The 26,731-nt window shown below is 36.3% G+C and overlaps 1 protein-coding gene across 3 annotated transcripts in view; it reads right to left on the bottom strand.

Moving 5' to 3' along the window:
* Positions 1-26,731, bottom strand: part of PIK3C2G (phosphatidylinositol-4-phosphate 3-kinase, catalytic subunit type 2 gamma) — a 382,509-nt gene that overhangs the window by 225,641 nt on the left and 130,137 nt on the right. For all 3 annotated transcript variants that reach the window (XM_011954723.1, XM_011954732.1, XM_011954742.1), the window contains 2 exons: positions 15,178-15,271; positions 12,197-12,291 (listed from right to left, as the gene is read on the bottom strand). In XM_011954723.1, coding sequence (XP_011810113.1) covers positions 12,197-12,291; positions 15,178-15,271 — 189 coding nt within the window. The remainder of the gene's footprint in view (positions 1-12,196; positions 12,292-15,177; positions 15,272-26,731) is intronic.

Here is a 26,731-nt window from a genome sequence, read left to right as displayed (position 1 = left end):
AGACAAGGGCACAACTGCATTTCAAGAAGTTGGAAAACTGTGTGCAAAGTCATCAGGGCATGAAAGATTTGAGAATTTGAGTAACTACTTGAGAAGAATGAAAAAAATCATATTTGGATGTAGAAAGGCTTATGAGATGGGATGGGAGATAGGCAAAGTGGAAACTATGAAGCTCCATTGCCAAGTCATGTTAAGAGAGAAAAATCCATTCTCTCTTAACATGGATCTCATAGTCTAATTCTAAACTCTATCATAAGAGGAAACTGGAATTAAGAAATTATTCTAATCAGCTGGAGGTTACCCATGACCTGGAGCCTACTTTACGAGTTTGGGATCAAGTTGTTACATGTGTAGATTATTCTGAGAGCAGTGTGGAGGATGGATGGACTGGGGATAGGCAAGAACAAAAGTGAAGGAAAACAGCCTGGAAGTGGTAGTGATACTCCAAGTAGATGACACCAAAGGTGCTAGCTATAAAGTAGAAAGGAAAGGGCAAATTAAAGACAAATTTATGAGAAAAAAAAGAATGAAGACTTAAGAAATAAGTAAATAGAGATTACTGGGTAAGAATAATGTCTTCTAGATTTTCTGTGTTGAGTATCTTAGTAATGGTTGTAAACTAGGGCATTTTGTATTTTTAAAAGTTTGGGAATGGTGGGTGAAAGAATTGAAAGGGTAGAGGGGAGGAATATTGAATTCAATTTTGAACTTCTTGAGCTGAGATGCCAGTCATATACCATAGTTACATAAATATCTTAATAATAAGCCCTCCAGAAAAAAAAAACTGGTTATAAAATATACCCATAGGTTAAATATCTTGGAATTATTTGTAAAATTTTTGGACAAAAGCTAAAGACATTTTTAAAGGATGTCTATTAAAATGATGATTCTTACTGGAGTAGTTAGCTAGTAGTCCTTTTTTGGTCTGTTAAGGTTAATTTTGGTTTTCTTTCATGTTCTCTTCCTCTACCACTTTATGGACAGATTTCTTGAATAATCGATGCTCTTTTACCTGTATGGCAGAAACTGCTATGGGTTTACCAAATTAAACTTCATTTTGCTTCTGTATATATACATACATGGACAACTTTTCTTTGCCACCTTGCAGTTAGGTGGGGCATTATTACTGACTTCTGGCCTATGGAATATAGACAAAAGTGATGTCTGCTAGAAGCATCTAAAAGTATCTCCAACATGATGCTATGATTCTATGATTATATGCTATGATTCTATTTTATTTGGGTCAGGGAATATATTTGAGAACTCCAAATTTAGGTGATGTGATGGTTTCAATGTGTTCCCTTTAAAAATTCATGAGCTGGAAACTTAATCCCCAATGCAACAGTATTGAGAGGTGGGGGTCTAATGGAAGATGTTCAGGATCCATTCATTCATGAATTGGTTCATGCCATTATAAAAAAGTCTTGCAAAAGTGGGTTTGCTTTTCTTCACTCTTCTACAACATGAGGAACAACAGTCCTTTCCTCTGGAAGATGCAGTGTTCAAGGTGCAATATTGGAAGCAATATTGGAAGCAGAGACTGGGCTCTTACCAGACACCAAACCTGCCAGCGTCTTAATCTTGGATTTTTTAGCCTCCAGAACTAAGAGAAATAATTTCTGTTGTTTATTTCTCAGATATTCTGTTATTGCAGCACTGCTGGATGAGGATAGGGAATGACTGAGCCATGAGATGAAAGGATTCTGAATAAGTCCCATCAACGAGCTGATGACATTCAATTTTCTGTCACCATCTCAGATCTTTTCCCTGTCCTTCAGGCGGGTACCCTACTGCTTACTGTGTATTTTTAGTTGCACAGAAACCAAAGACTCATTTGCCTACATTTTATTATTGTCATGTTCTTTCCCATCCTAGAGGGATTTATTTTCTGACTCATTTAACTTGATGAAATGGGTGACTTAATTGTATTAGCATAATTGGTAGTTGCTTAATTAAATAGTATTTTTGAGAAAACTGAGAAAGTCTTGGTTTTATGAAATAGGTGCTGAAAAATGAGTACAAAGTGAGTCTACTAAGTAGATTACTCAGTTATTGTTATCATCACTCATGGTTTAATAGTAAAACTAAAAGAGCACACTTAATGTTTTATTTTTATTTTTATTTTTTTCGAGATGGAGTCTTGCTCTGTTGCTCAGGCTGGAGTGCAGTTGTGTGATCTCGGCTCACTGCAACCTCTGCCTCCTGGGTTCAAGCAATTCTCCTGCCTCAGTCTCCCAAGTAGCTAGGATTACAGGCACCTTCCACCATGCCTGACTAATTTTTGTATTTTTAGTAGAGATGGGGTTTCACCATGTTGGTCAGGCTAGTCTTGAACCCCTGACCTCATAATCCACCCAGCGTGGCCTCCCAAAGTGCTGGGATTATAGGCGTGAGCCACCACGCCTAGCCACACTTAATATTTTAAATGTCAATTAGACACTATAAAAGAAAGATTCTGGAAACAATCTACTATCTACTTCAAAGCTCCTTCAAGGATACAATGTTAGTGGGCTTATCATATATAACTACTCATTAACATTTACAATTGACAGCACTTGTGAGTCATGCTAACAACTAAGGGCAACAATTTTGAGCTTTTAATCATCTCAATTTGCAACATCATTTTCTTTTCAGTTTTGCTCTTAAGTTAAAAAAGAAGTCACATCTTCAGTACTTGAATGAGTTCCTAATTGTTGATAGAAAAAACAAACATTTCATGAATTCTTCAAATTACACTTTTTGAAAGTAGATGTTAAATTAGAAAGAAATATGAATTCAGCATGAGATATCATAACATATTTTAATTTCAATTCTTTAATCAGCTAGATGATTGTCATTGGAAAAATCACTTAACATGTTGAGATCCCTTTCTGGGATAGCAGATGATCCTTCAAGTTCCATTTGACTTCAAAATACTGTAACTCTATGAGTATCTGTTAGTGTATTCCTTTTGGATGCCAAATTCAAATACTATTAGAAGATAAGAATAATTTCTAAACAGAATGCCTTTTTGTCAGCCATATTTTTTGTTGGCTAGAGCAAAGTCAGTCTGATTAAGAAACAACAAATAATTAAACACTATAATACTGCTTTTCAAGGACTTAATCCAAATCCCTAGCATAAACCATAAGAGTAGGGGACTAACATTATTATAGGGAAACCGGATTACTATCTAAGGAAGCAGTGATGTAATTGGATGTGGTTATTGTAATGAAAAATTGCTGGACAGTGGATTAGGAAGCTCAGTTCCCAAAGGCCTGGGTGGGTCCAAGTTTCAACATTTGTGTTCATTATGTATATATATATTGTTTATTTCCATAACTCTTCACTTTTTCTTGACAAAATGGAAGATTTTGAGGGAAAAATGTTTTAAACTGTAGCAGGACAAGCTGCAGACAAAACTCCTCAGACACCAAGTTAAATAAGGAAGGGGTTTATTCTGCCAGGAGCATTGGCAAGACCCCTGTCTCAAGAGCCGAGCTCCCCAAGTGAGCTACTCCTGTCCCTTTTAAGGGCTCACAACTTTAAGGGAGTCCACATAAGAGGGTTGTGATTGATTCAGCAAGCAGCGGGTATATGATTGAGGGCTGCATGCACCAGTAATCAGAATCGAACAGGACAGGACAGCGATTTTTACAATGCTTTTCCATACAATGTCTGGAATCTATAGATAACATAAGCAGTTAGGTCAGGGGTCAATCTTTAACTACCAGGCCCAGGGCACGCGCTGGGCTGTCTGCCTGTGGATTTCGTTTCTGCCTTTTAGTTTTCACTTCTTCTTTCTTTGGAGGCAGAAATTGGGCATAAGACAATATGAGGGGTGGTCTCCTCCCTTAAAACCAGTGATACATTGACAATGCAGCTCTTTTCTTGGCTTTTGCTTTGATTTGTGGTAGAAGTTTGTATAAGATTCTATTTTCATAAGTATTTAATAACAGTAATAGGGCTTAAATGACACTAAATTAATTTAAAGATTGTATGGTATTTTAAAAATCTTTTTATTAAAGGAACTACATAAAACCTCTATTGCATAAAATAGAAATAGAACAAACAAAAACCACTGTTCCTGTATTATGCCTTAACTGGAAAACTATGCTGATGGATTTTACAGATTATTGTGTACAAAGGAAACCTTGTTACCACTCTCTGCCTCTTTTTCTTCAGGTTGGTTGGGATAGAGAACAGTTACTTTTGGTTTAAGCAAGTTGCTGAAAGTAGGGATTCTATCCTGTGTATACGTTTATGAGAACAACAGGGTGGAAAGATGATTACAGCAGATCAATATTAAAAGTCAGTGAAACATATCTTTCCCTTACAAAAAATGAAGCAATAATTCATTATTTATTACATTGTAAAGGTAAAAAGACAAATTAGTTGCAAAATAATGATTCTCAGAGGTAAAGGGCTGAGGCTTTAAAGCCCCCTATCGATTCTGTAGCATGTGTGCTCTATTGCTCTGCAAGACTTCCCTGAAGTACAGCTCTTTCCCCTTGCTTCGGGGAGTGTTCCAGACATCAAAGCAGAAAAAGAGAGCATTTACCTCCTTTGTGTATTCATTTGTAAGCCTTTATCAGTATTTAAAACTGACAGAATGGGAGCACACAGACTTTTTATTCACTGGATGTCCGGCCTTGCCTCTCTGCTTTTATTGGGAACAGGTCATAGGCAAAACTGTAAAGTGGACAAAATTTGTTGAGCTTCCTCTCTCTACTCTGTCCCTGCCACATGGCCAGTGGGCTCTTTCCTCCTGCCTGGATGCTAATATGTTTGCTCTTGAGCTTCTTTAAGGCAAGGATCATCCTTTGTTTTATCATTAATAGTTCAACAGTGTCCAAAATGTTTGTCACATTAATGAACAAATGATAAACTCATTCCTATAAGCATTAGATTCAGAATATATATATATATTCATATTAGAAGAGAACTGCTGGAAGAGAGCAATACTTAACCTCAAGGAGTGACTTGTAAATGACAGAATTTCAGGCATTAGGGGATATGTATTGTGGAGAGGGGGTGAGAGAGACAACTGTGACTTCGAATCACGTGATACCAAATTTCCACATCTTTTTGCTTTATTTAAAGTCATCTGTGACTTGAGAAATTGCCCCAAAATTTTAGATAAGTGTAAGGAGGATTGTTTCTAAAAAATAAATGGACAGATTTTTGGATCATCTCAGTTTTATGGATAGCGTATTAAAGTCACAGGATATGGTCATTTAATACCCTGTACCAGAGACAACATTAGCTTAATTCATTTCGTGGTTTTCTCAACTGGTACAGAAGATGCTGCTCCATCAACTTGTTCTTAGGCCCTAACTCCTGACTTGGTTAGTCCTGGACTTCTGCTCACATTCTCCCTCCTCTTCAGTTTTGGTTTCACTAGTGATACCCATTGCCTCATTTCTTTTTTCTTTCTTTCTTTTTTTTTTGAGACAGAGTCTCGCTCTATCCGACCGTCTCGGCCTCCCAAAGTGCTGGGATTACAGGCCTGAGCCACCGCGCCCGGCCCCCCTCCATTGCCTCGTTTCTGATCAGGTCAGTCTCCTGGAATTGCTTTAGCCAGGCTAGCTCTTAGTTGACCTCTGAAGCAGCTCTCCTCCGCCCCCTATTGACATAAGTATGTATGTGCACAGCTGGGTCCAGGAAACTTAATCCTATTCATACGTTGAATAGTAAATTATTGAATGTCTATAAAGTGCCAAGTACTGTTCTAGGTACGTGTGATATATCAGTGAATAAAGCAGAACAAAAGATCCTTACACTTATAGAGCTTGCAAATGGGAGCCTCATCTCAGGTTATTCCCATACTTTGAAAGGAACACTTTGAAGAGATTTTTGCATTATGCGCCTTAAGTGACACTTTATAAAGGAGTTGTGTTATAAAATGGCTTCCTACAGGAGAGTTTTTCATTCCAATTGGTTCTCTCTTGGGGTTTGTTCAATCAGACTTGGTAGGAGGAGTGGGAAAGACTGCAATACTGCTGTTCTACCTACGATATAACCCATAGCATACTGGTGCTCCAATTTCTAAAAACACGTATTTCAATTCTTTATCTTCCATAAGAAATACTTATTGTAAGTCAGGTTCTCTGGAACAGGGCATGAGACAGAATTTCACTGTTTGGGATTTACTGAAGGAGTGGTCTTCAGGAAAAATCCTATGAGGGAGTAACAGCAGAATTATAGGGAAGAGAAAGGAATTAACAAGGATGAGATTTCGGGTCAAGTCTAACCTTGATCTGATTTATGGGGAGGCTCTGAAATGTAATTTATATCTTGGAGATTTTCCCACTTCGTAGCCCAGGGGGCTATGGAATCAGAGGCTCATTCTGCAGAGAAGGGGCTGTATTCAGTTAGCCGTCACTGCAGAAGACGGGAGTGGGTGCAGCAGCCAGGTAGAGGCGCACAGCCAGGTAGAGGTGCCTTTGACAGTGCCTGATTTCATATTCCCTGAGTACCATGGAATTTCTAGTACTGTGTATGAAAATATGGATGGCCTTACAGACATTTCTGTGGATTCATAATTTTTAAAACATTTTTTGGGTATCTACTGAGTTTCAGACACTGTGCTGGATTGGTACATGGACGAGTGTGACATGATTGCTGTCTTGAGCTACTCTGTGGACTAAGAGGGGGAGGGGACAGGGCAGCAGGGGTGTCAAGGGAGTGTGATATGATGTCCGGCAGAGTCGTGAACAGTATGCTGTGGGACATGATGTGGAAGCAACACTCAATCCCAGGTGGTGGCTGGGAGAGGATTAGGGAAAGCTTCCTGGATGATGTGACATCCCAGGCAATTGACTCAAAGCCTTCATAAAGTCTGTTACATTATTTTCCTGTGGCTGCCGTAACAAGTTAACACAAACTGGTGATAATAGAAATGTATTCTCACAGTTCTGGAGGCCCAGAGTCCAAAATCAGGGTGAAAGCAAGGCTGTGCTCTCTCCCAAGGCTCCAGGGGGGAACTTTCCTTGCCTCTTCCAGCTTATGGTAGCTATAGGCATTCTTTGGCTTGGGGTTGCATCAGTCCAGTCAATGCCTCCCTTTTCAGGACCTTCTCTCTGTGTGTGTCTTCTCCTCTCCTGCCTCTCATTAAGTCACTTGGCGTTGGATTCAGGGCTCACCCTGATGATCCAGGGGGATCTAATCTCAAGATCGTTAATTTAATTCTATCGTCAAAGACCCTTTTTCTCCATAAGGTCACATTCACAAGTCACAGGTTTCTGAGGTTAGGCTGCAGACATATCTTCCTTGGGGCCACCACTCAACTCAATACTTCACTGGTGGTTAAAGTGTTTCCTATTCCAAACAGAAAGGGGCACCACATTTAAGCTTTTGTAATTAATTATTACACAATGGAGGAGGGGCCTCCTGGGCATAAGCTCCAAATGTTATGGTTCCAATTTATAGCCACTTTTAGGATGCAAACTGTGAGGTAAAGTTTTTACATTCCAACACAAAGCTTCTAGTTAACTCACTTGCCTTGGAAGATAGGGGCTATTCATCCTACATTCACTCTTCCAGTGGAAGAGACACATTGTGAGCCTAAGTCAATTTCTCCTCTCAGAAAGGCTATCCACAGTGACGCTAAGTAGTCAAGATGGTTTTCATTCCAATTTTATTTATTCATAGCTCAATATCTGGTGAGGCAACTTTCTGATCAGTGATAGTGGCAGGTGGAAGCTGTGGAGCAGGGAGCGCTGTTGAGGATACATAGAGTTATAGGGCTTGGTGAACAATTGGTCATGTTAGTGAGAAACAAGGAAGACTTCAAGACCTGGGTGAGCAAGACAGGATATTTAGTTCAGTGTTGAATATGGTGAATCTTAGGAAGCAATAATTCATCCACGTGAAAAAAATCTCATTAAACTCATGATTGATGGGTTTCCAGTTTTTTAAAACATAAATAAGGCATTCTTTTTAAGGAAAGATATTTTGAGTATTTTTTTATTTTTTCATGAATTGTGAGATGCGAGCTGCATCTTTAAAGTTTTAACACAGACATTTTGCACGGAAGCAATCACTCCCTAAATATGATGCTAGGTTTGAGCTATTTTTTTGACTCTGATATATTTTAAATATAATTAATATTAATTTATGCTTAGTGCATGTTGCCTGATTCTTAATTTTTATTTGTTTTAAGGGGTTTTAGGCATTTTTAAAATCTTCTCCCTTAGAGGATCAGGAACAATAACTAATAGGTAATAGGTTTGATACCTGGGTGATGAAATAATCTGCACAATAAACCACCATGACACACGTTTACCTATGTAACAAACCTACACGTGTGCCCCGAACTTAAAAGTTAAAGAAAACTCCTTCCTTGTTTTTATTTCTCTTTTTTCATATTCTTACAAACAAAGCTCTCAAAACAGTCTATTTATAATTTATATTATTTTCTATTCCTTCTTAGTTTCTTCTTGAATCACTGATAGGAAAAATGGGCTTGACATTTTTTTTATAAGGATGAGAATTATACACAAAAAAGCTTCCCTTCCAACCTTTTTGGAAACAATGACGTATTTGTATTTACATGGATTTGCAAGTATGGCATTGATTTACCACTTTGTGTGCACTCATTGTTGCCTTTCAAATGATCACTTTTCATACAACTTTAGCAGATGAAGAACTTACTGAGGTGGTGCAGGTATTTTAACAATCATTAGTCAATTAGAATATGTCTTTAATATTTTATTATATTTTTAAATATATTTTTAAAACATTGTCTTATTTTTATTTTTATTTTTTAAGACAGAGCCTTGCCGTTGTCAGCCCAGGCTAGAGTGCAATGGCATGATCTCGGCTCACTGCAACCTCTGCCTCCCAAGTTCCATCAATTCTCCTGCCTCAGTCTCCTGAGTAGCTGAGATTACAGGCCACCACCAGGCCCGGCTAATTTTTGTATTTTTAGTAGAGATGGGGTTTCACCATGTTTGCCAGACTGGTCTCGAACTCCTGACCTCAAGTGATCCATCTGCCTTGGCCTCCCAAAGTGCTGGGATTACAGGTGTGAGCCACCGCGCCCGCCTAAAACATTGTCTTTTTAATATTTTATACTTTATATGCTTTTATATTTTTGTTCAGATATTAAAATAAAAATTGTTATCTGGCTATGTTACTTTTTAAATATGCCTACATTTTTAAAATGCTTGCAAAAAACAGTAAAGTTTTAAGGGTATTAAACATTGAGTTTAATGGAGTCCTACATTTAATATGACAGCAGAACACCACAAAGTGTATCCTCTTGACTTTCCTTTGCACCAAAGTAGCTTTGTGAAAAACTGAAGAAAATAAGGCTTCATTCAGAGCTTTAATAAGAGTCTATTCATGGGAGGGCCTCATGCCAGTCAATGTATTTCATGTTTTCTTATAGTAACATGCTAGAGGAATTGTTCTGGTTTTTAAATTAGACATTTAAAATGAAAACAAGCATCAAACAGTCTCTGACCAAGTTCCTTGTGTCTCTGCTATGACTTCTTGAGTGATTTTCATGAGAAGAGTGATCTCATTATGAGTAACATTTCTTGAAGCAGAAAAATATGACACTCCAAATGATATTGACTTGCTGTTTTCCTATTATTTAGTGGTCTTAACTATCAATCAAGCAACTAAATGATGCCTGTCACACACTCATGAGAGTAAAACATAGATCTAATTTTATCCTTAGGTCATTGAAACTTATAATTGCTAAAACTTTGTCCTATGAAATTAAAATTGAATCAACAAGGTTAATAATACAAAGAAAAGTAGGAAGAACAGCATGCAAAGAACATTATGTTCAATAGGATCAAGTGTAAGTGATGATAGGAGAAACTGTTTTTAAAAAAACAGGATTGGAACCAAAATTTGTTTTTAATATGTGAGTTTTTAACATTAGAAGGATTTTATTCTTAACTCTCAATTATATAATCACGAAAAACCCAATGTTTCAGGAAAACATACTTAATCCTAACACAAAATTCATGTCACTTATCACAAAGTTAGATAGTCAAGTGTATAATGGAGAAACAAAACAGAAATAGCAATTTTAAACCACATGAGACATTGTAAAGAACTTTTTTGTTAATAAACAACCCATAAATACTTTTACATACTACATTTCAAAATGATGCCTCTATGAATAATATGATAAAGGTCATAGTGTTGAAGACTTTAAATTCAAGGTCATCATGTTGAAGACTTGAAATTAAATTCAAGGTTGTAGTGATGAAAAATTCAAAGTCAAGGTCTTGATGATAAAGACTTTAAATTCAAGGACACATTGTGTAAGAAAGGACAAACTACTAACATTCAAGTTATTTAGCCAATTAGTTCTCTGTGAGTACAAAATATAAGAAATCACTAAATGGATTGGCCTAATTACAAATTTTGTTTCATTTATAAGTAACTCTCAACTTCAAGAAATCTTTTCACAGACTCATTCAGTCACATGGTATCTATCTACCCTTGTGTCGGTATTTCTCACTACACTTTAAATCCTTATTCAAAACAATTCCCTCTCAATTTCTCTATGTTTATAAGTAAAAAATAGTTTAAAAGAAAGAAATGTCGGCTGGGCTCAGTGTCTCACACCTGTAATCCCAGCACTTTGGGAGGCTGAGGCAGGCAGATCACGAGGTCAAGAGACCAAAACAATCCTGGCCAACATGGTGAAACCCCGTCTCTACTAAAAATATAAAAATTAGTTGGGCGTGGCGGCACGTGAGTGTAGTCCCAGCTACTTGGGAGGCTGAGGCAGGAGAATCGCTTGAACCAGGGAGTTGGAGGTTGCAGTGAGCCGAGATTGCACTACTGTACTCCAGCCTAGTGACAAAGTGAGACTCCGACTCAAAAAAAAAAAAGAAAGAAAGAAATGTGTGTCCCTTAGCTAGAGAAAAAAAGCAATCCATTTCCTTCTTTACTTCAAAAACACAAAACTAACCAAGACAATCCAGTTCCTAATGTAATGTCACACAGAACCCAGGACCTGGAACAATATTTCATTCTGGTTTTCTTGCTATATGCTGAGAATAATGCAGTTATTTACAATATTGAGAAATCTATTTAGCAGACTAGAATCATCCCAGTGCTTCCATCAGAAGAAGGCTTGCTAAAAAAGGCACGAGGCAGCAGCATCTACGAATGGGAACATCAAAGACTCTACTCTGTCTTTCTCCTCATCTTCTTCTGATTCATCCATATCTGCTGAATCATCATCATCATCATCATCATCATCATTTTTTTTCCTCCCCCCTCATCTTTTTCTTCCATCTCTTCATATTCATCAGGACCCATTTCCAATCAGACTATAGGCACCCTGAATGTTGGACATGCCATATGGAATTGGAGAATGGCAACATTAAAGATATTTAAAGTAAAGGAAATGGTAGGTATAATACCCTTCCATATATCCTCGTGTTGTAGAGAATGTGGTACAGCTGCTCTAGTCATATACCCAAACTTGACTGATGATTGGAAATTCACAAGCTACTCCAGGTCCTTGAACTTCCTCCACTTCACCTTTAGCATTCATTAGTCTCCATTAGCAACTGTCCAACTGACAAGCCTTCTCAGGAATAGCATCTTTTGATAATCTTAATTTGGTACGTGAAGAAATAGTGGGGTGGATGTACAGAAGCTAAGTTCTGGCAGAAACGATGGGGAAACTGAAATGGTAATATCCTCAGGTGTTGCTACAGAAATTCTGGCATCTCATAAATCAGTCTTATTTCTTCACTAATGATATTTCACATTTATGCTTTAGGAAAAGTTTAGTGCTCTAGAAATATTCAACAGAATGAGTATACATTAGCCTTTGGATTTTATGGTTTATAACTAACATTGCACAGAAAGTATTTTATACCACATGTTCTTCCAAAAACATTCAGTCTCATAACTAGATTTTATATTAAAATCTTCAAGGAGTAGATATACAAATTGTACTTGTCATTTAAAGCTACAAGAAAAGTATCATTCAGATTTGAAATTCTGTTTGGATTTAACTTCCTGATTAACAGTAGCAACTGTCCAACTGGTAGATTTTGAAAATGATTGCAAATTATCCTCTTAAAAAAAATAACATTGACAAAGACTCAAAACTGCCTGAATTTTACAGTCTGTATCAATTATAAGGTAAAGAAATCTGCTTCCTCTAAAGCTGCCCCATAGAGAAGTTGGCAATTAAAAAGGCATCCTTGCCTGTTTCAAGTAATCTTACCAGTAAAGACGATGGGCAACCTGGATGCTTTGCAAGGAGCGCTGGAGTAGAAGTTGCACTAAAGGACTCTCAAGGTTCCATTCAAACTTGACAGCCTGAAGCAAGAGACACAATTACTTTACTTGTCAGTAACAAAATTATAGCAGAATACAGAGGGACTTCAGAGGCTTGAGAAAAGACTAGATAAAACAGCATGCACATTTTAACAAAATGCTAATAACACATTCAATGGTTTTATGAGTCGGTGTATGACTAATAGCAAAACACACATACATTACACCATTTGGATTTGTCTAGTCTTGCTTCCTTTCCTTGTTATGGATAAGAAATAAGGGCAGGAGTTGGTAGAGTTCAACCATGTGCTGGGGGAGAATACTGACACAAAAAGTCCTGGATTATTAAACACAATATTATTAAGCCATAGATATTTCTTCCTATTTGGAGATGAAATTAATGCACATTCAAAGCCTTAACAGAAATCATCAACTGGTGTATCATTATTAACCTCCACGCCTTGAGGTTTTGCTTAGAAGTTCAAAACTATTACTACCATAACTCAGTCCCAAATCCTTTCTTTCATCTCCACTGTGAACAACTCTGAAGTTTTTTAGGATACCCAACTGGGTAGAAAACACAGGTAACAATGGCAGCCCCCGCTATCCTTAGGGACCTAATTTAGGGCTTCACCTGTCCTCTGCAGGGACTTCACTGACAGCAATCTGTAGCTGAGCTGCTATCATCATCCCAGGAATCTGAATATATGAAAATGAAAACCAGGTCCTCATAAAAATGCCCATTCCTGCTTGAGAGACAAAGCTTCTATCTTTAGTTGTTTGATAAACCATTTAAGTCTCTCTCTCAGACACACACACACATACACACACACACACACACACACACACACACACACACAGTTTAAGAGTCTAAACCAGGCTTTATACCACAGTACAGACAGCAGGAAAAAATGAGTACAATATTCAGTCATATATACACTTGAAGAAACACCTCAATATGCTAGCCATCCTCAAGAATGCGAAAGTTTATAAATTCCTAAGGTGTGAGGGTGTTGAAGATGAGTTCAGCAAATCTGCACAAACTCCTGATGCCATCCGAATGTAGAAGGACAATAGTGTGTGCTGTCTTAAACTGTAGCCATGGCCCTCTCTCACTTACGTGCTAATATTGGGCTGGCTAGGTCATAGGTTTTATTTATGCCCTAATAGTGAGCATATTATACGAGCATATGAGCAGGAGGTATGTTTCAGAATTACCTACCTGCTTGCCTTTTTAGATGTCTGCCCCATTATTTCTTCCTGAACCCAATAACTATTTGTTATCCCTCACTTCCAAGCTTCCTGCTTTACTCTGTCCACTGATACAATTTCCCCCCAAATCCTGCCTGACCATCTAGAATGTAGACAAATTTTCTGGTGAACACCATATTATCTGAAGTGGTTTGCAGTAACCTCTGGGTCTGGGTCTTATTTGACTGTTAGCTATGAACTGTATCTTCTGTTTTGTTATAGCCTTAGAGTCCTTTCTTACAGCTTTAATATAGACTGCATAATTCCAACATGATAATACATAACAAAATAGCATGATTCCAGAAAACAATCAACAGGTTAGGATTTTTTATGTGTTGGAAAGTTTGAAATTCAAGGTAGAGTATAGAAGTCTAAGGACAATGAACGTTTTGAAATTCTTCCTTTTCTTTTAAATTTTCTAGTCACACTATGGATTTCTTTCCATCTCAGGACATTTTATATGCTTCCTTTTTAATCATAACATAGTTGAAACTTTAATTTTGCCTTCTGTGTATTTGCTGTGTTAGATTGTGTGCACCCCTTCTTATAAATTTGGATTTGTGGGAATATGGGCCTCAATGACATTCCTGATGCCAAGTGTACTTACTCAGATAGAGACTTTCAAATGAGTTTAATGTCTACAAACTTTTGTGAACATACTTTCCTGAATTGGGCTAGAAATAGCATGTTGCCATACCCTTGAGTCATGAGATGAACGGTGAACATGTAAGTTAGATTAACCTTTATTTTCAAGAAAGATTGGATTGTACTCTATGGTACAGCTATTTCTCTCTCTCTTAAGGAGATGTTCAGAGAAATGCATAATATCTATGCAAAGTCATACTCTACTAAAGTTTATTAATATAGGCTCATTCTACCTGTTTCCAGTTACTTTTCAAAACCTGAGGCAACTGATATTCAAACTAGCTGTAACTTTCAGATAAAAAAAAAAAGCTGGATTAAAAACAAAACAAAGCATAAAAAGCCACAAGTTTAGATCTATTTAGCTCTCAACATACAGTCATCCTGGAAAAAACAAAAACAACTTACCTTCTATAGATTAGATATTCTGTTACTTACATGGTCATGTGTGGAATGTGTAATTTAATTGTTTATATTTCATCATATTCAGACTAAATCAGTCTTTGCTTACATTACTAGATAACATTACATTATTTTCTAAAATTACTCCAACATTGTGATATTTGATGTTACTAAAATGTACTACTTGGTGACAAAATTTGGCTATTAGAAATTACTATGAAAAAATTTATGATCAATATTATAAGCCTCTAAAGAAGTGCAAGAAACTCATGAATTATGAGAAGTTGCCTAGCAAATGATTATTTTCTATATAACATTTATTTCATAATTTTTATCATTTTATATATACATACTTGTAAATTTTTATCACAAGCATGTCTATTTTTTCACGTTTTAATTAATAAATGAAATCATTTTTTAAAAATTTTCCTTTTTGGAATTAACGTACCTTTTTTGTAATTGTAACAGTTTCAGATAGAGAATGTCTTCCTTACCCATGTTGACATCATTTAGTCCCTTGGGTGGCCAAATTGCAATATCACTTCTAAATAGTCTATTGTTGATTCACTGGGAACCTTTTAGAGAATAATTAGTTAAAACTCTGGGTTTCCTTAGCAGCTCTGCTGTTCTTACCTGAACTAGCTGTGGGAGATATTCCAGTAGTTCATCATTCAAGAGGGTATCTAATTGTTGAACTGCCACTTTACGAATTTCTTGATCTGGAAAACTAATACACAGTAAATATATCCATTAAGCTGTTAATGGTAAGGAATAATGCATAAGACATGTCAGGGAGAACAGAGAATGAATTCTATCCCCAGTGTATAAGGTAAAACAATTATCCCACAATCGATTAAGGTAATATTAGCACCAAATAATTATTATTTTTCCATATTACATACTCTCATGTGGACTGCAGTAGGAAATCCTTTCAACTAGACTTTGGAAATGTGGTTTTAAGTCTGATTCCTGCCAGCTTTCTTATCTATAAAATGTAGATCATGGATAATCTAAAATCTTTTCTATAGTATGAAAATCTTTGCTTATTTAGCCAAGCATTTGATAAATAAGTTATTACCAACTGGAGATCTGGTTATATGATGAAAAATGGGATCTAATATTTTTAACCAGTCTTAGCCTGATCTTAACAAAAATCAGAAATCTAAAGTTCTTTACAATAAATAAACAAAAATAATTTAATATGGCTAAATCTTACTAGACTGTGAAGTTCTTGAGGGTAACTGTGCCTTATTCATTTTTGGATGGCATTTGCCTGTTGTAAGATTTAGCAGCCATTAGGTACTTAATAAATATTTTTTATTGAAATAAATTTGTGAAGTTATTTAGCATTTGAAATCCTGTTCCAAAGACAATTTATCCTCAAATGGATTCCTCAAATTGTCATCTTGCTCCATCAGAAGAAACAGATTCAATTATCTCAAAGTTCCTGCTTGGAAATAATTTTGGCTCCATATTGTTTTGACATGATTAGATATTACTAGGGCTTGGATAAGAAGAATTAATTTTAAAGAAATAATTTTTCAGAAAAAAATTAACAAGCATAATGTAAAATATGAAGGAACTGCTTATAGTAATTTATTTACAAATAAATATAAAACAAACTCGAAATTGCTTTTGTAGACAACTAACTGAATGCTCTACAGTCAGGTGAGGCCTCTGAAGACTGGCTTCCAGTAGGAGGTTAGAAAACTGCAAAGTCTTTAATGGCCAGTGTTTTCTCAGCATATCAGATTACTGAAGGGTAAATTGGGAACTATGCCGCCATCCAGTCAAGTAAACAATGGTATTACACAACTCAACTATCTTGGATGGCAACTTCAAATGGAATGCTAAGCAAATTACGTATTTTTTCTTCATTAAACTGAGCATTTTCATTGCAACAAGAATTTTACCTATAAGGTTAGTCAGTCAAAACGCTTATTTCTGACCTGCAAGTACATTTCCAGTATTTTTCTCCCTTTGAGCATTCTAGCAACAAGACCTAGTGAGAACTGCGGTCCAGACACATTTGGTAAAGTATTGCAAAGGTCAGAAGATCTCAGCATAATGTCATGCACAGGTGGAGGACAGAAGGAGTACAATTAAAATGCAAAGCTACAAGCAGGTCAGCTTGTTTTAGTCCATTAAGACTTTAGCTTCTCCTAACTAAATGTGATTGACTCTAATTGATTGCTCTCAATTACTGGACCATTTGTCTGAAGCTTGTAGACATCAAGGTCAGTGTAAGGACAGTTTGAAGTCTTGGAGGGAACAGTTTACTAGGTAAGTTTTGTTATCTAAGTGATGACTTGTTAAGTTAGCTAGCAGTCGCCCATGCGTCCCTGTGTGACTATTTTACCTTATTGATAGAAATGACAAAGAAGAAATAAAAAAGGAACATTGCAACAAAACAAAGCTCTTTGGTGAACATTATACCTTTAACTATAGATTTATTTCCACTAGAATGCAAACTCCAGAAAAGCAGTGACTTTTTATCTGTTTTGTTCATATATGTGTTCCCAATGCCTTCAGATTTGTAGGCACTCTACATATTTCTTAGAAGACTGTTGAACCTGAACTCATTGTCATTACACCTAAAACATCTTTACTACCACACTTCCTCACTGTAGTCTGTGTTATCACCTTTCTCCAATTACATAGACTTAAAATGTTAGAGGTAATATTTTGCCCCTGTTTGTTACTTTTTTCACCTTTCCCATCTGATGGAATTCCATTCATCCGTGAACTCCAAGCTCAAGCATCAGTTTACCTGTGAAGCTGTTCCAGCAATATTTTAACACCCTGTGGAGTTGATAACTCCCTTCTCTATAAAATTGTATATTATATACATCATTGAGGACAGGCTCATTTATTTATGATTCCCTAGCCCAAGCACAGTTGAATAAAAGTTTGTGGAATTCTTAGTATTCTCTTATCTTTACATCTAATCAGTTGCTGAGTTCTGTTGACTTTTCTATCCTAATGACTCTAGCCTTTAATGCTTGCTTTTACTTTCTTCTGTTGCTATCTAGTCTAGGCCATAATTACCTCATGCTATACTAACATTTTTAGTAACAACACCTTATCAAATCCCCTAAAGTTCATTTCTCATAAAACATTAAATGATTTTCTATGTCCAATAAACCTCCCTTTAGCACACACTGCAATCTAAATATTCAAGGCTAGCAAAACACTCTAGATTTTTCTTCTACCATATTATTCACTGAACCAGTCTGGCTTGTTGATATATTACTTCTACTCTGAAAATGCATGTGCCTTTTCACTTTTGTACACACTGTAGCATCTGCTGGAAAACCCTCCCTTAGTTCTTTAAGTTCTAGTCCTCCTTCAAAATGTAGATCAAATTCCCTCGAAGGTGCCTCTGTTAGTCTGTAGTAGTTACTTCTCTGAATGCCAAGGATATTGACTGGTTGACTCCCACTTAAGATATGACAGTGTGTATTAGAATTTATCCTTTTACATATGTGTCCTCATTCCTCAACTACCGACTAATTCAACTGAAGATAAGGATTGTTCAATATTTTCTTTTTTATTGCTAGGATTTAGCAACTTACTCCATATATGGTTGCAATGAATAAAAATGTATTGATCATGATGATAATAATTACAAAAATCCTACTCTAAAGTCAATTTTATTTCCTTCTGTGTTTTGAGATAGTTTTCATTGGTTGTAATAGGTTTAATTTTATAAATACCACTCATATAAATTCCAGATCTTTTTTTCTCTCAGTCAAAAGCATAGGAGAAAAACAAATCTGAAGGCAATGAAAGAGAGGGATGTACAGGCATACCTCAGAGATATTGCAGGTTTGGTTCCAAACTACTACAATAAAATAAATTTCACCATAAAGCCAGTTGCATATTTTTTTTTGTTTTTTTTCAGTGTATGTAAAAGTTCTGTTTATACCATACTGTAGTCTACTAAATGTGTAATAGTATTATGTCTAAACAAATCATTAAATTAAAAACGTTTATAAAAAAGACTTGGTTGCTAAGAAATGCTAACAATCAACTAAGCAGGTTCTAATCTTTTTGCTGGTGGAGGGTGTTCCCTCCAATGTTGATGTCCGTGACTGATCAGGATGGTGGTTGCTGAAGGTTGGGGTGGTTGTGACAATTTCTTAAAATAAAGACAACACTGAAGCTTGCATCGATTGACTCTCTTTCATGAAAGATTTTTCTGTAGTATGTGATGCTGTTTGATAGCATTTTATCAACAGTAGAACTTCTTTCAAAATCAAAGTCAATTCTTTCAAGCCGTACCACTGCTTTATCAACTAGGTTTACATAGTATTCTAAATCCTTTGTTATCATGTCAACAATGTTCACAGCATCTTCACCAGGAGTAAATCTCAAGAAACCAGTTTTTTTTGCTCATCCATAAGAAGCAACTCCTCATTTCTTCAAATTTGTCATGAGATTGCAGCAATTTTGTCACATCTTCAGGTTCCACTTCTAATTCTAGTTCACTTATAAGTTCTACCACATCTACAGTTACTTCCTCCGCTGAAGACCTGAACCCCTTACTGTCATCTATGAGGATTAGGATCTACTTCTTGAAACTCCTGTTAATGTTGATATTTTGACCTCTTCCCATGAATCACCAATGTTCTTAATTATATCTAGAATGGTGAATCCTTTCCAGAAGTTTTCCAGTTTATCCAGATCCATCCAAGGAATCATTGTCTACAGCAGTTGTAGCCTTATGAAACACTTCTTAAATAATAAGACTTGAAAGTCAAAATGACTCCTTGATCCATGGGCTGCAGAGTGGACGTTGTGTTAGCAGGCATGAAAACAACATTAACTTCCTTATACATCACCATCAGAGCTCTTGAGTAACTGGGTACATTGTCAATGAGTAGTAATATTTTGAAAGGAATCTTTTTTTCTGAGCAGTAAGTTTCAACAGTAGGCTTAACTTATTCAGAAAACTACGCTGTAAACAGATGTGCTGTCATCCAGGCTTGGTTGTTCTATTTATACAGTACAGGCAGAGTCATTTTGGCCGAATTCTGAAGTGCCCCAGGATTTTTGAAATACTAAATGAGCATTGGCTTCAATTTAAAATCACCAGCTGCATAGCCCTAACAAGAGAGTCAGGTTATGTTTTGAAGCCTTGAAGCCTAGCATTGACTTATCTTCCCTAGCTTTGAAAGTCCTAGATAGCATCTTTTCCCAGTAGAAGACTGCTTCATCTACACTGAAAATCTGTTGTTTAGTGTAGACACATCCTTCAATGACCTTAGCTGGATCTTATGGATAACTTGCTGCAGCTTCTACATCAGCACTTTCTGGTTCACCTTTACGTTACAAATATGGCTTTTTTTTTTCTTCCTTGCTTGCTTTATTCCTTTTGAGATGGAGTCTTGCTCTGTTGCTCAGGTTAGAGTCCAGTGCCCCAATCTCAGCTCACTGCAACCTCTGCCTCCCAGGTTCAAGTGATTCTCCTGCCTCAGCCTCCTGAGAAGCTGGGATTTTAGGCACCCACCACCATGCCTGGCTAATTTTTGTTTTTTTAGTAGAGATGGGGTTTCACCATCTTGGTCATCTGGTCTTTAACTCCTGACCTCATGATCCACCTGCCTCGGCCTCCTAAAGTGCTGGGATTACAGGCATGAGCCACTGCGCCCGCCTGGCTTTTTTCCTTAAACCTCATGAACCAACTCTGCTAGCTTCAAACTTTTCTTTTGCAGTTTCCTAATCTCTCTTAACCTTCATGAAATTGAAGAGAGTTAGGGCCTTTCTCTGGATTAGGCTTTGGCTTCAGAGAATGTTGTGAGATTTGATCTTTTATCCAAATCACTCCAACTTTGTCCCTTGCAGCAATAAGACTGTTTCACTTTCATATCAGTTCTGTCTTCACTGGAATAGCACTTCTAATTTCCTTCAAGAACTTTTCCTTTGCATTCACAGTTTGATTAACTGTTCTGCACAAGAAGCCTAGCTTTTGGCCTATCTCAGCTTTCAACATGCCTTTCACACTATGCTTAATCGTTTTAAGCTTTTGATTTCAAGTGGAAGACATATAACGCTTCCTTTCATTTGAATACTTAGAGGCCATTGTAGGGTTATTAACTGGGCTAGTTTCAATATTGTAGGGTCTCAGGGAATAGGGAGGCCCAAGGAGAGGGAGAGAGACAGGCAGCAGCTAGAAGGTGGAAGACGCAGACCACATACAGCATTAATGGATTGCGTTCATTCCGTACGGTGGGTGCATCTTGTGGTGCCTCAAAACAATTGCGATAGTAACATCAACAATCACTGATCACAGATCACCATAACAGATATAATAATGACAATAATACTTGAAATATTGTGAGAATTTCCAAAAAGGGACATAGTTACACAAAGTAAGTACACGCTGCTGGAAAAACCTCACCAATAAATTTTCTTGACTCAAGGAAGCCGCAAATCTTCAGTTGTAAAAATACACTATCTGTGAATTACAGTAAAGTAGAGCACAATAAAGTAAGGTATGCCTGCATTTGTTTTTTTCAAAAACAGGAGAACAAAAAATTAGTAATGCAGTACCTATGCAGTATAGTCAAAAGGAAAATTGTGTATTTGTATCAATATATGCAAATGCTGGGAATAATTTTTTGCACTTTAATGGAAAGAGATGTCTCTGTTTATTCATTACTACTGCTTGAAGTTCAAGAAGAAACTGAAAGAGAAATAGCTATAAAACTAACCACATGACATTCTGAGATGTGACTAAGGCCTAACTTGACATTAAAGCATATCCGAACATAGCTTGCATCTGACTATTTTAGGAAGTGTTGGCCACATTAAAAATGATGCCAGTAGTACTCCTGACGTTCCTGGAACATGAGCTTTTTCACACTTGTTGGCAATATAGGTCAACATGAATCAAAACAAAAACAAAAAAAACTTTTAAGTGTGCTTATTTTTTTGATCTATCTATTTACCTTTTGGGAATCTATTTTAAGAATATGATGAGTGATGTGTGTATGCAAACAAAATTGGGAATAATTTAAATGTCTAAAAATTAATAGTTAAATTAAATATGATCTAACTATGTGATGGAATATATGCATTCCTTAAAAATCGTAAATAAATGTTTAATGAAATAAAAATACTAAGAGCCATTTTTTGTAGTATAATACCATTTTAAAAATATGTACGTTTCTCAATATGATTAACAAAAGGATGGAAAGGACCAAAATATTAATGCCAAATATCTGAATGGAAGTATCATAGATTACTTTAATTTTCCTTTTTAAGCTAAGTTTTAAAAAGTTTTTCAAATTTTCTATAAGAAAGTTTTATTAATTACTAAGAAAGCGAATAATACTTTTTAAAAGTAAAGCTTGTCCAACTAGTTAATGAATATATATGAATAATTACAAACTCATGACTAACACTAGAAAAAAGCTTCAAATCATATGCCCTTTTTAGAGTATACATTGTTGTGTGAAAGAACAAGCATTCTACTTTTTAGTTGACTTAGAATTTTCTTCTAACCTAAGATACCTCTGGAGAATTTATGCTTAATTTGATACCTTTTCAGGGCCCCTGAACTCAGGTATAGATCAATGGACAAATATGTTCCACAAATCCTGGCATTTCTTTTCTGTGATATTATCTGAAATTATTTAAACACTCTTTTGGGATATAGTTGTTGGCATTTCATGCTTAGTTACTTGATCCTCAATGAGGTGAGGGCTACCCATTATTTCTCTGACTTTGGTGTGATATTTACAGACTGAAATGTCATATGTAATAGAAGAACTGCAACCTGTTTTGAATTTCGCACAAGCCAGGTTATCCTGCTTTATTTGATTTGCTTGGAAAATACACATATAATTCCTGCCTGTCACACCAGGAAACACTGTTTAGCGATTCTGTTAACCTTGGAAGTACGAATTACTATTGAAATGGATATTACACTTTGAGTGTTGGAGAGAAACAAAACACTGCCAGAAGATTCACTGGGCTGATGTCAACTAGGACCTTAATTATGTTTATAAGAAACTTCCTTATAATCAATCATAAAATAGATTATTACAATGTAATAAATGGAGATCTGGTTTGAGATATAAAAAAGATAAAGGTCAGTAAAATTTCATTGTTTCTTGGGAAGGAGATCATGTAAAAAAAATAAATTTTCATTTATTAGGAAAAATATTTCTTAAAATTAGGCTTAACAAGAGTTTGTGTACAATAATCAATTCTTTAAAGTTATTCATTATTCTGTAAGTGTTCACCTAAACACTTTATGTTACTTAATTTACTTTCCCAAATGTGTCTTAATAGGGAGGAAACACAAATCACTCTGTCTTTCTGTTCAGGATTTAGCTGGCCTCCAAGTTGAGCTAACAATTGAGTTTCTGGAATCTGTTAAAGGATAAGATCTCATCGCTAAGATAAATATAACTCTGTACAATAACCATTAAGAAATTACCTACACTTGAACATGGGCCATTGTCCAACGAAGACATTGAGAGACAAAGAAAAAAATACTCCATGAAGACTAAGATTGTAAGGGTTAATAAAAAGAATCAAAGACACGTGGCTAAAAATTCTGGAAGTGGAAAAGGTATAATTAAAGCAACATCATGATTATTTTCAAAGGCACTTCAGTGAAATAGCAACTCTATATCTTGCCAACAATGTAGGGTAAACACAAAATGGAGGGCCAAGCAAAGGATTAAGATGAAATGGTAATGCTTACACGTGCAGGGAAGGAAGAGCACTAAGTGTTCAGGTAACTCTCCAGCTCAAGGTGGAAATAATAAGTGACCAGTGGTTAGGATTTGTTGTACAACAGTGGTTTTCTAATGCTGGGTGTTAGGACATTTTTACGTTCTTAAAAATTATTGAAGACTTCAAAGAGTTTTGGCTTATGTGAATGATATCTATCAATAATTATATTAGAAATAAATTCAGGACATTTAAGAAATATTTATTAATTCATTTACAATCACATTAATAAACCCATTTTATGTTAACATAAATAATATATTCTTGAAAAGAATATTTCCAAAACAAAGAATATTTGGTGAGATTAGTAATACTGTTTTACATTTTTGCAAGTCTCTTTAACGTGTGCCTTAATGGAAGAGAGCTGGATTATCTTACTGCTTCCACGTTAAATCTGTTGCCTTATTTTAAATCACGTGGCCCCTGGAAAACTCCTCTCTACACTCATGAGCAAATGAGTGTGACAAAGGAAAATAGCATCTTAGAATTATTATGGAAATAATTTTAGACTTGTAACACCCCTGTAAGCATTTTGGGGATTTCAGACCTCACTTTTAGAACCTCTCAACACACAGCACAGTTTGGCATGGGTCATCATTATGTGGCCAGAAGTTAAGGAATTAGCCCTTGTGGTCTGTTTCTCAGCCTGTGTTTTCTCTGGACTCAAATTATCTGTGAAGTCATCTGACCAGCATTCAGACTTGGGAATCGTCATTACTCTTCTCTTTTCTCAAACATTCACAGTTCCTCTCATTTCAGAGTACTGTAGGAATATCCAGAGGATTTAGGTGAATGTCTGTAGGGCCAGTGGAGTCATGATATAAAATTTCAACAGAATAATATATTTTTCAAGTTCTTCTATTTGACAGTAAAAAAACAGTTCTATTCATTTTTAAAATTTTCTCCCCTTATTGTTTTTTTCACTTGTTCCTCTTTTTCTAGTTTGAAAAAGATATAGGAAAAATATCTTACTCAAAGAACTTTTGAAGTGATGGGTGAAAGCCAAATGCGATGTAACAAATGTCGACCTTTAAAAAAAGCAACTTTGAGTAAATTGAAAAGCAAAGAAATCTGAGATCAAATTTAAGTGTAATGGAAATGTCAGACTTCAGAATACACAGCAAGAATTCATGCAGAATATGCCATGAGGCTATTCACAGCTAAAAGCCCCAATGTCAGGTTAGAATTAGAAAATCATCAGAAGTACAGAACTGTTTCTCCAACAGATTTTGAATCTGATGACACACTCAGCATCAGCTTGGAAGAAAAATGTCAATATGAATATCTCTGCTATTTTTCTAGTACTAAAAATGATCAGATGTGACAGAAGAATTTTTTTTTCTAGGCAAAGTGGTGAATAGGATTTTTAAAGATGATTGTAAATGTCTATCTACTGAATAATTCATGCTCTTTCAAGGATTTTTATATGGTTACAGAATATTAGAACCCAAAGAAACTTGAGACCTAGTTTAATCTCCTTATACAGATGAAAAAACTCAAACTCAGAGTATAAGCAGTTTTCCCAAAACCATTTGTTTGTGGCACTGAAATGTCATCCAAATATCCAAAACACTAGGTCAGTAGATTTTCTGCAGCACCCCCAGCATGGACCTTTCATTTTTTTGACCGGATATTTTTATATGTACTTACATAAAAATCACAAGATTATCTTGGGTATATTATTTATTTTATTGCATTCTAAATGGATCAATAAAGATATTTAATAGTAAGTAGTGTGATCTGTGTAACTGGACTAGGGCATTGGCCCAGTCATGATCTAACGGGAATAATAATGAATCTCAGACCCAAGGAGACATGGAACAATACAGATATATTTCCTGATGGATAGTATATGGACTTGAGTATAGAAATTGGGAGTTAACTAGATGGTCATTGCATTAGTGAATTAAAATGACTATTTACAATTAAAGAATAGCTCTTGATTTCACTCCTCTTATATAATTACACGTTGATTTTACATGTAGCTAGTCTTAAAAAGTCACTGTCATAAAGCCAGTAGTGTATTGAAAGCACCATGTAGATATTATGTTCCGATGCACTAAACATTATATGTAAAAGTAACATGATGCACTGAAAAGGATAGAAATTTTGAGTTTAAACATCAAGGCTGTTCTTTTACTACCTTATGTTCCCTCTCTCTAAGCAAATTCATCTATATCCTTCATTTAATTCACATCCTTCTGTGGATGATTAGAAAACAAACTGGAGTCTCTAGCTCAGATTTTTTTGAACAACCAAATCTGTAAATGCAATCATTTCAAAACACCTCAAAGCCAACGAATCCTAATCTGAACAATAATCTTTTTTAAAATTATTTATTTATTTATTTATTTATTTTTGAGATGGACTGTCACTCTGTCACCCAGGCTGGAGTGCAGTGGCACAATCTTGGCTCACTGCAACCTCCACCTCCTGGGTCCAAGTGATTCTCCTGCCTCAGTCTCCTGAGTAGCTGGGGCTACAGGCCTGTGCCACCATGCCTGGCTAATGTTTGTATTTTTAGTAGAGGCAGGGTTTCACCATGTTGGCCAGGCTAGTCTCAAACTCCTGATCTCAGATGATCTGCCAACCTCACCTCGGCCTCCCAAAGTTTTGGGATTACAGGCGTGAGCCACTGTGCCTGGCCTGAACAATAAGACTCTTCTAAAATTTGCTTGTCAGCTAGTGTGCCCCATGTTGGTGAATGTTTCTATTATGACCTACTTACATAAGACAGAAACATAGAACTGAGCCTTGATATGGTTTGGATTTGTGTCCCCACGCAAATCTCATGTTGAACTGTAATCCCCAGTGTTGGAGGTGGGGCCTTGTGGGAGATGATTCACTCATGGGGGCAGATTTCCCCCTTTGGTGCTGTTCTAGTGATAGAGTTCTAATGAGACCTGGTTGTTAAAAGTGTGTGGCACCTCTCCCCATCTCTTTTCCTCCTGCCCAGCCACGTGAAGGTGTGCCTGCTTCCCCTTTGTCTTCCGCCATGGCTGTAAGTTTCCTGAGGCCTCCCCAGTCATAGTTCCTGTATAGCCTACAAAACCACGAGGCAATGAAACCCCTTTTCTTTATAAATTAGTCAGTCTCAGGCATTTCTTTATAGCAATGTGAGAACAGACTAATACATCCTGGAAACATCTCTTTTTCACAGCCCCTCCCCATTCAATTCTGCCGTTTTCACTTCCGTTTTCTCATTCTGTTCATTTAATTGCATCATTGCTGCCACCTTCCTAGGATGACTGCCATTCTCTGACACCTGAACTACTTCCATTGCTTCCTAACAGGAAGCTTATTTTTATTTATTTATTTATTTATTTTTTATTTTTTTTTAATCATACTTTAAGTTCTGGGGTACATGTGCGGAACAGGCAAGTTTGTTACATAGGTATACGCATGCCATGGTGGTTTGCTGCATCCATTAACCCGTCAT

This window comes from Colobus angolensis, unplaced genomic scaffold (genome assembly GCF_000951035.1).
Source record: "Colobus angolensis palliatus isolate OR3802 unplaced genomic scaffold, Cang.pa_1.0 Scaffold11, whole genome shotgun sequence".
NCBI classification, from domain to species: Eukaryota; Metazoa; Chordata; class Mammalia; order Primates; family Cercopithecidae; genus Colobus; species Colobus angolensis.
Note: the sequence above shows the minus strand (reverse complement) of the source record. Positions and strands in the feature narration are given on the sequence as shown.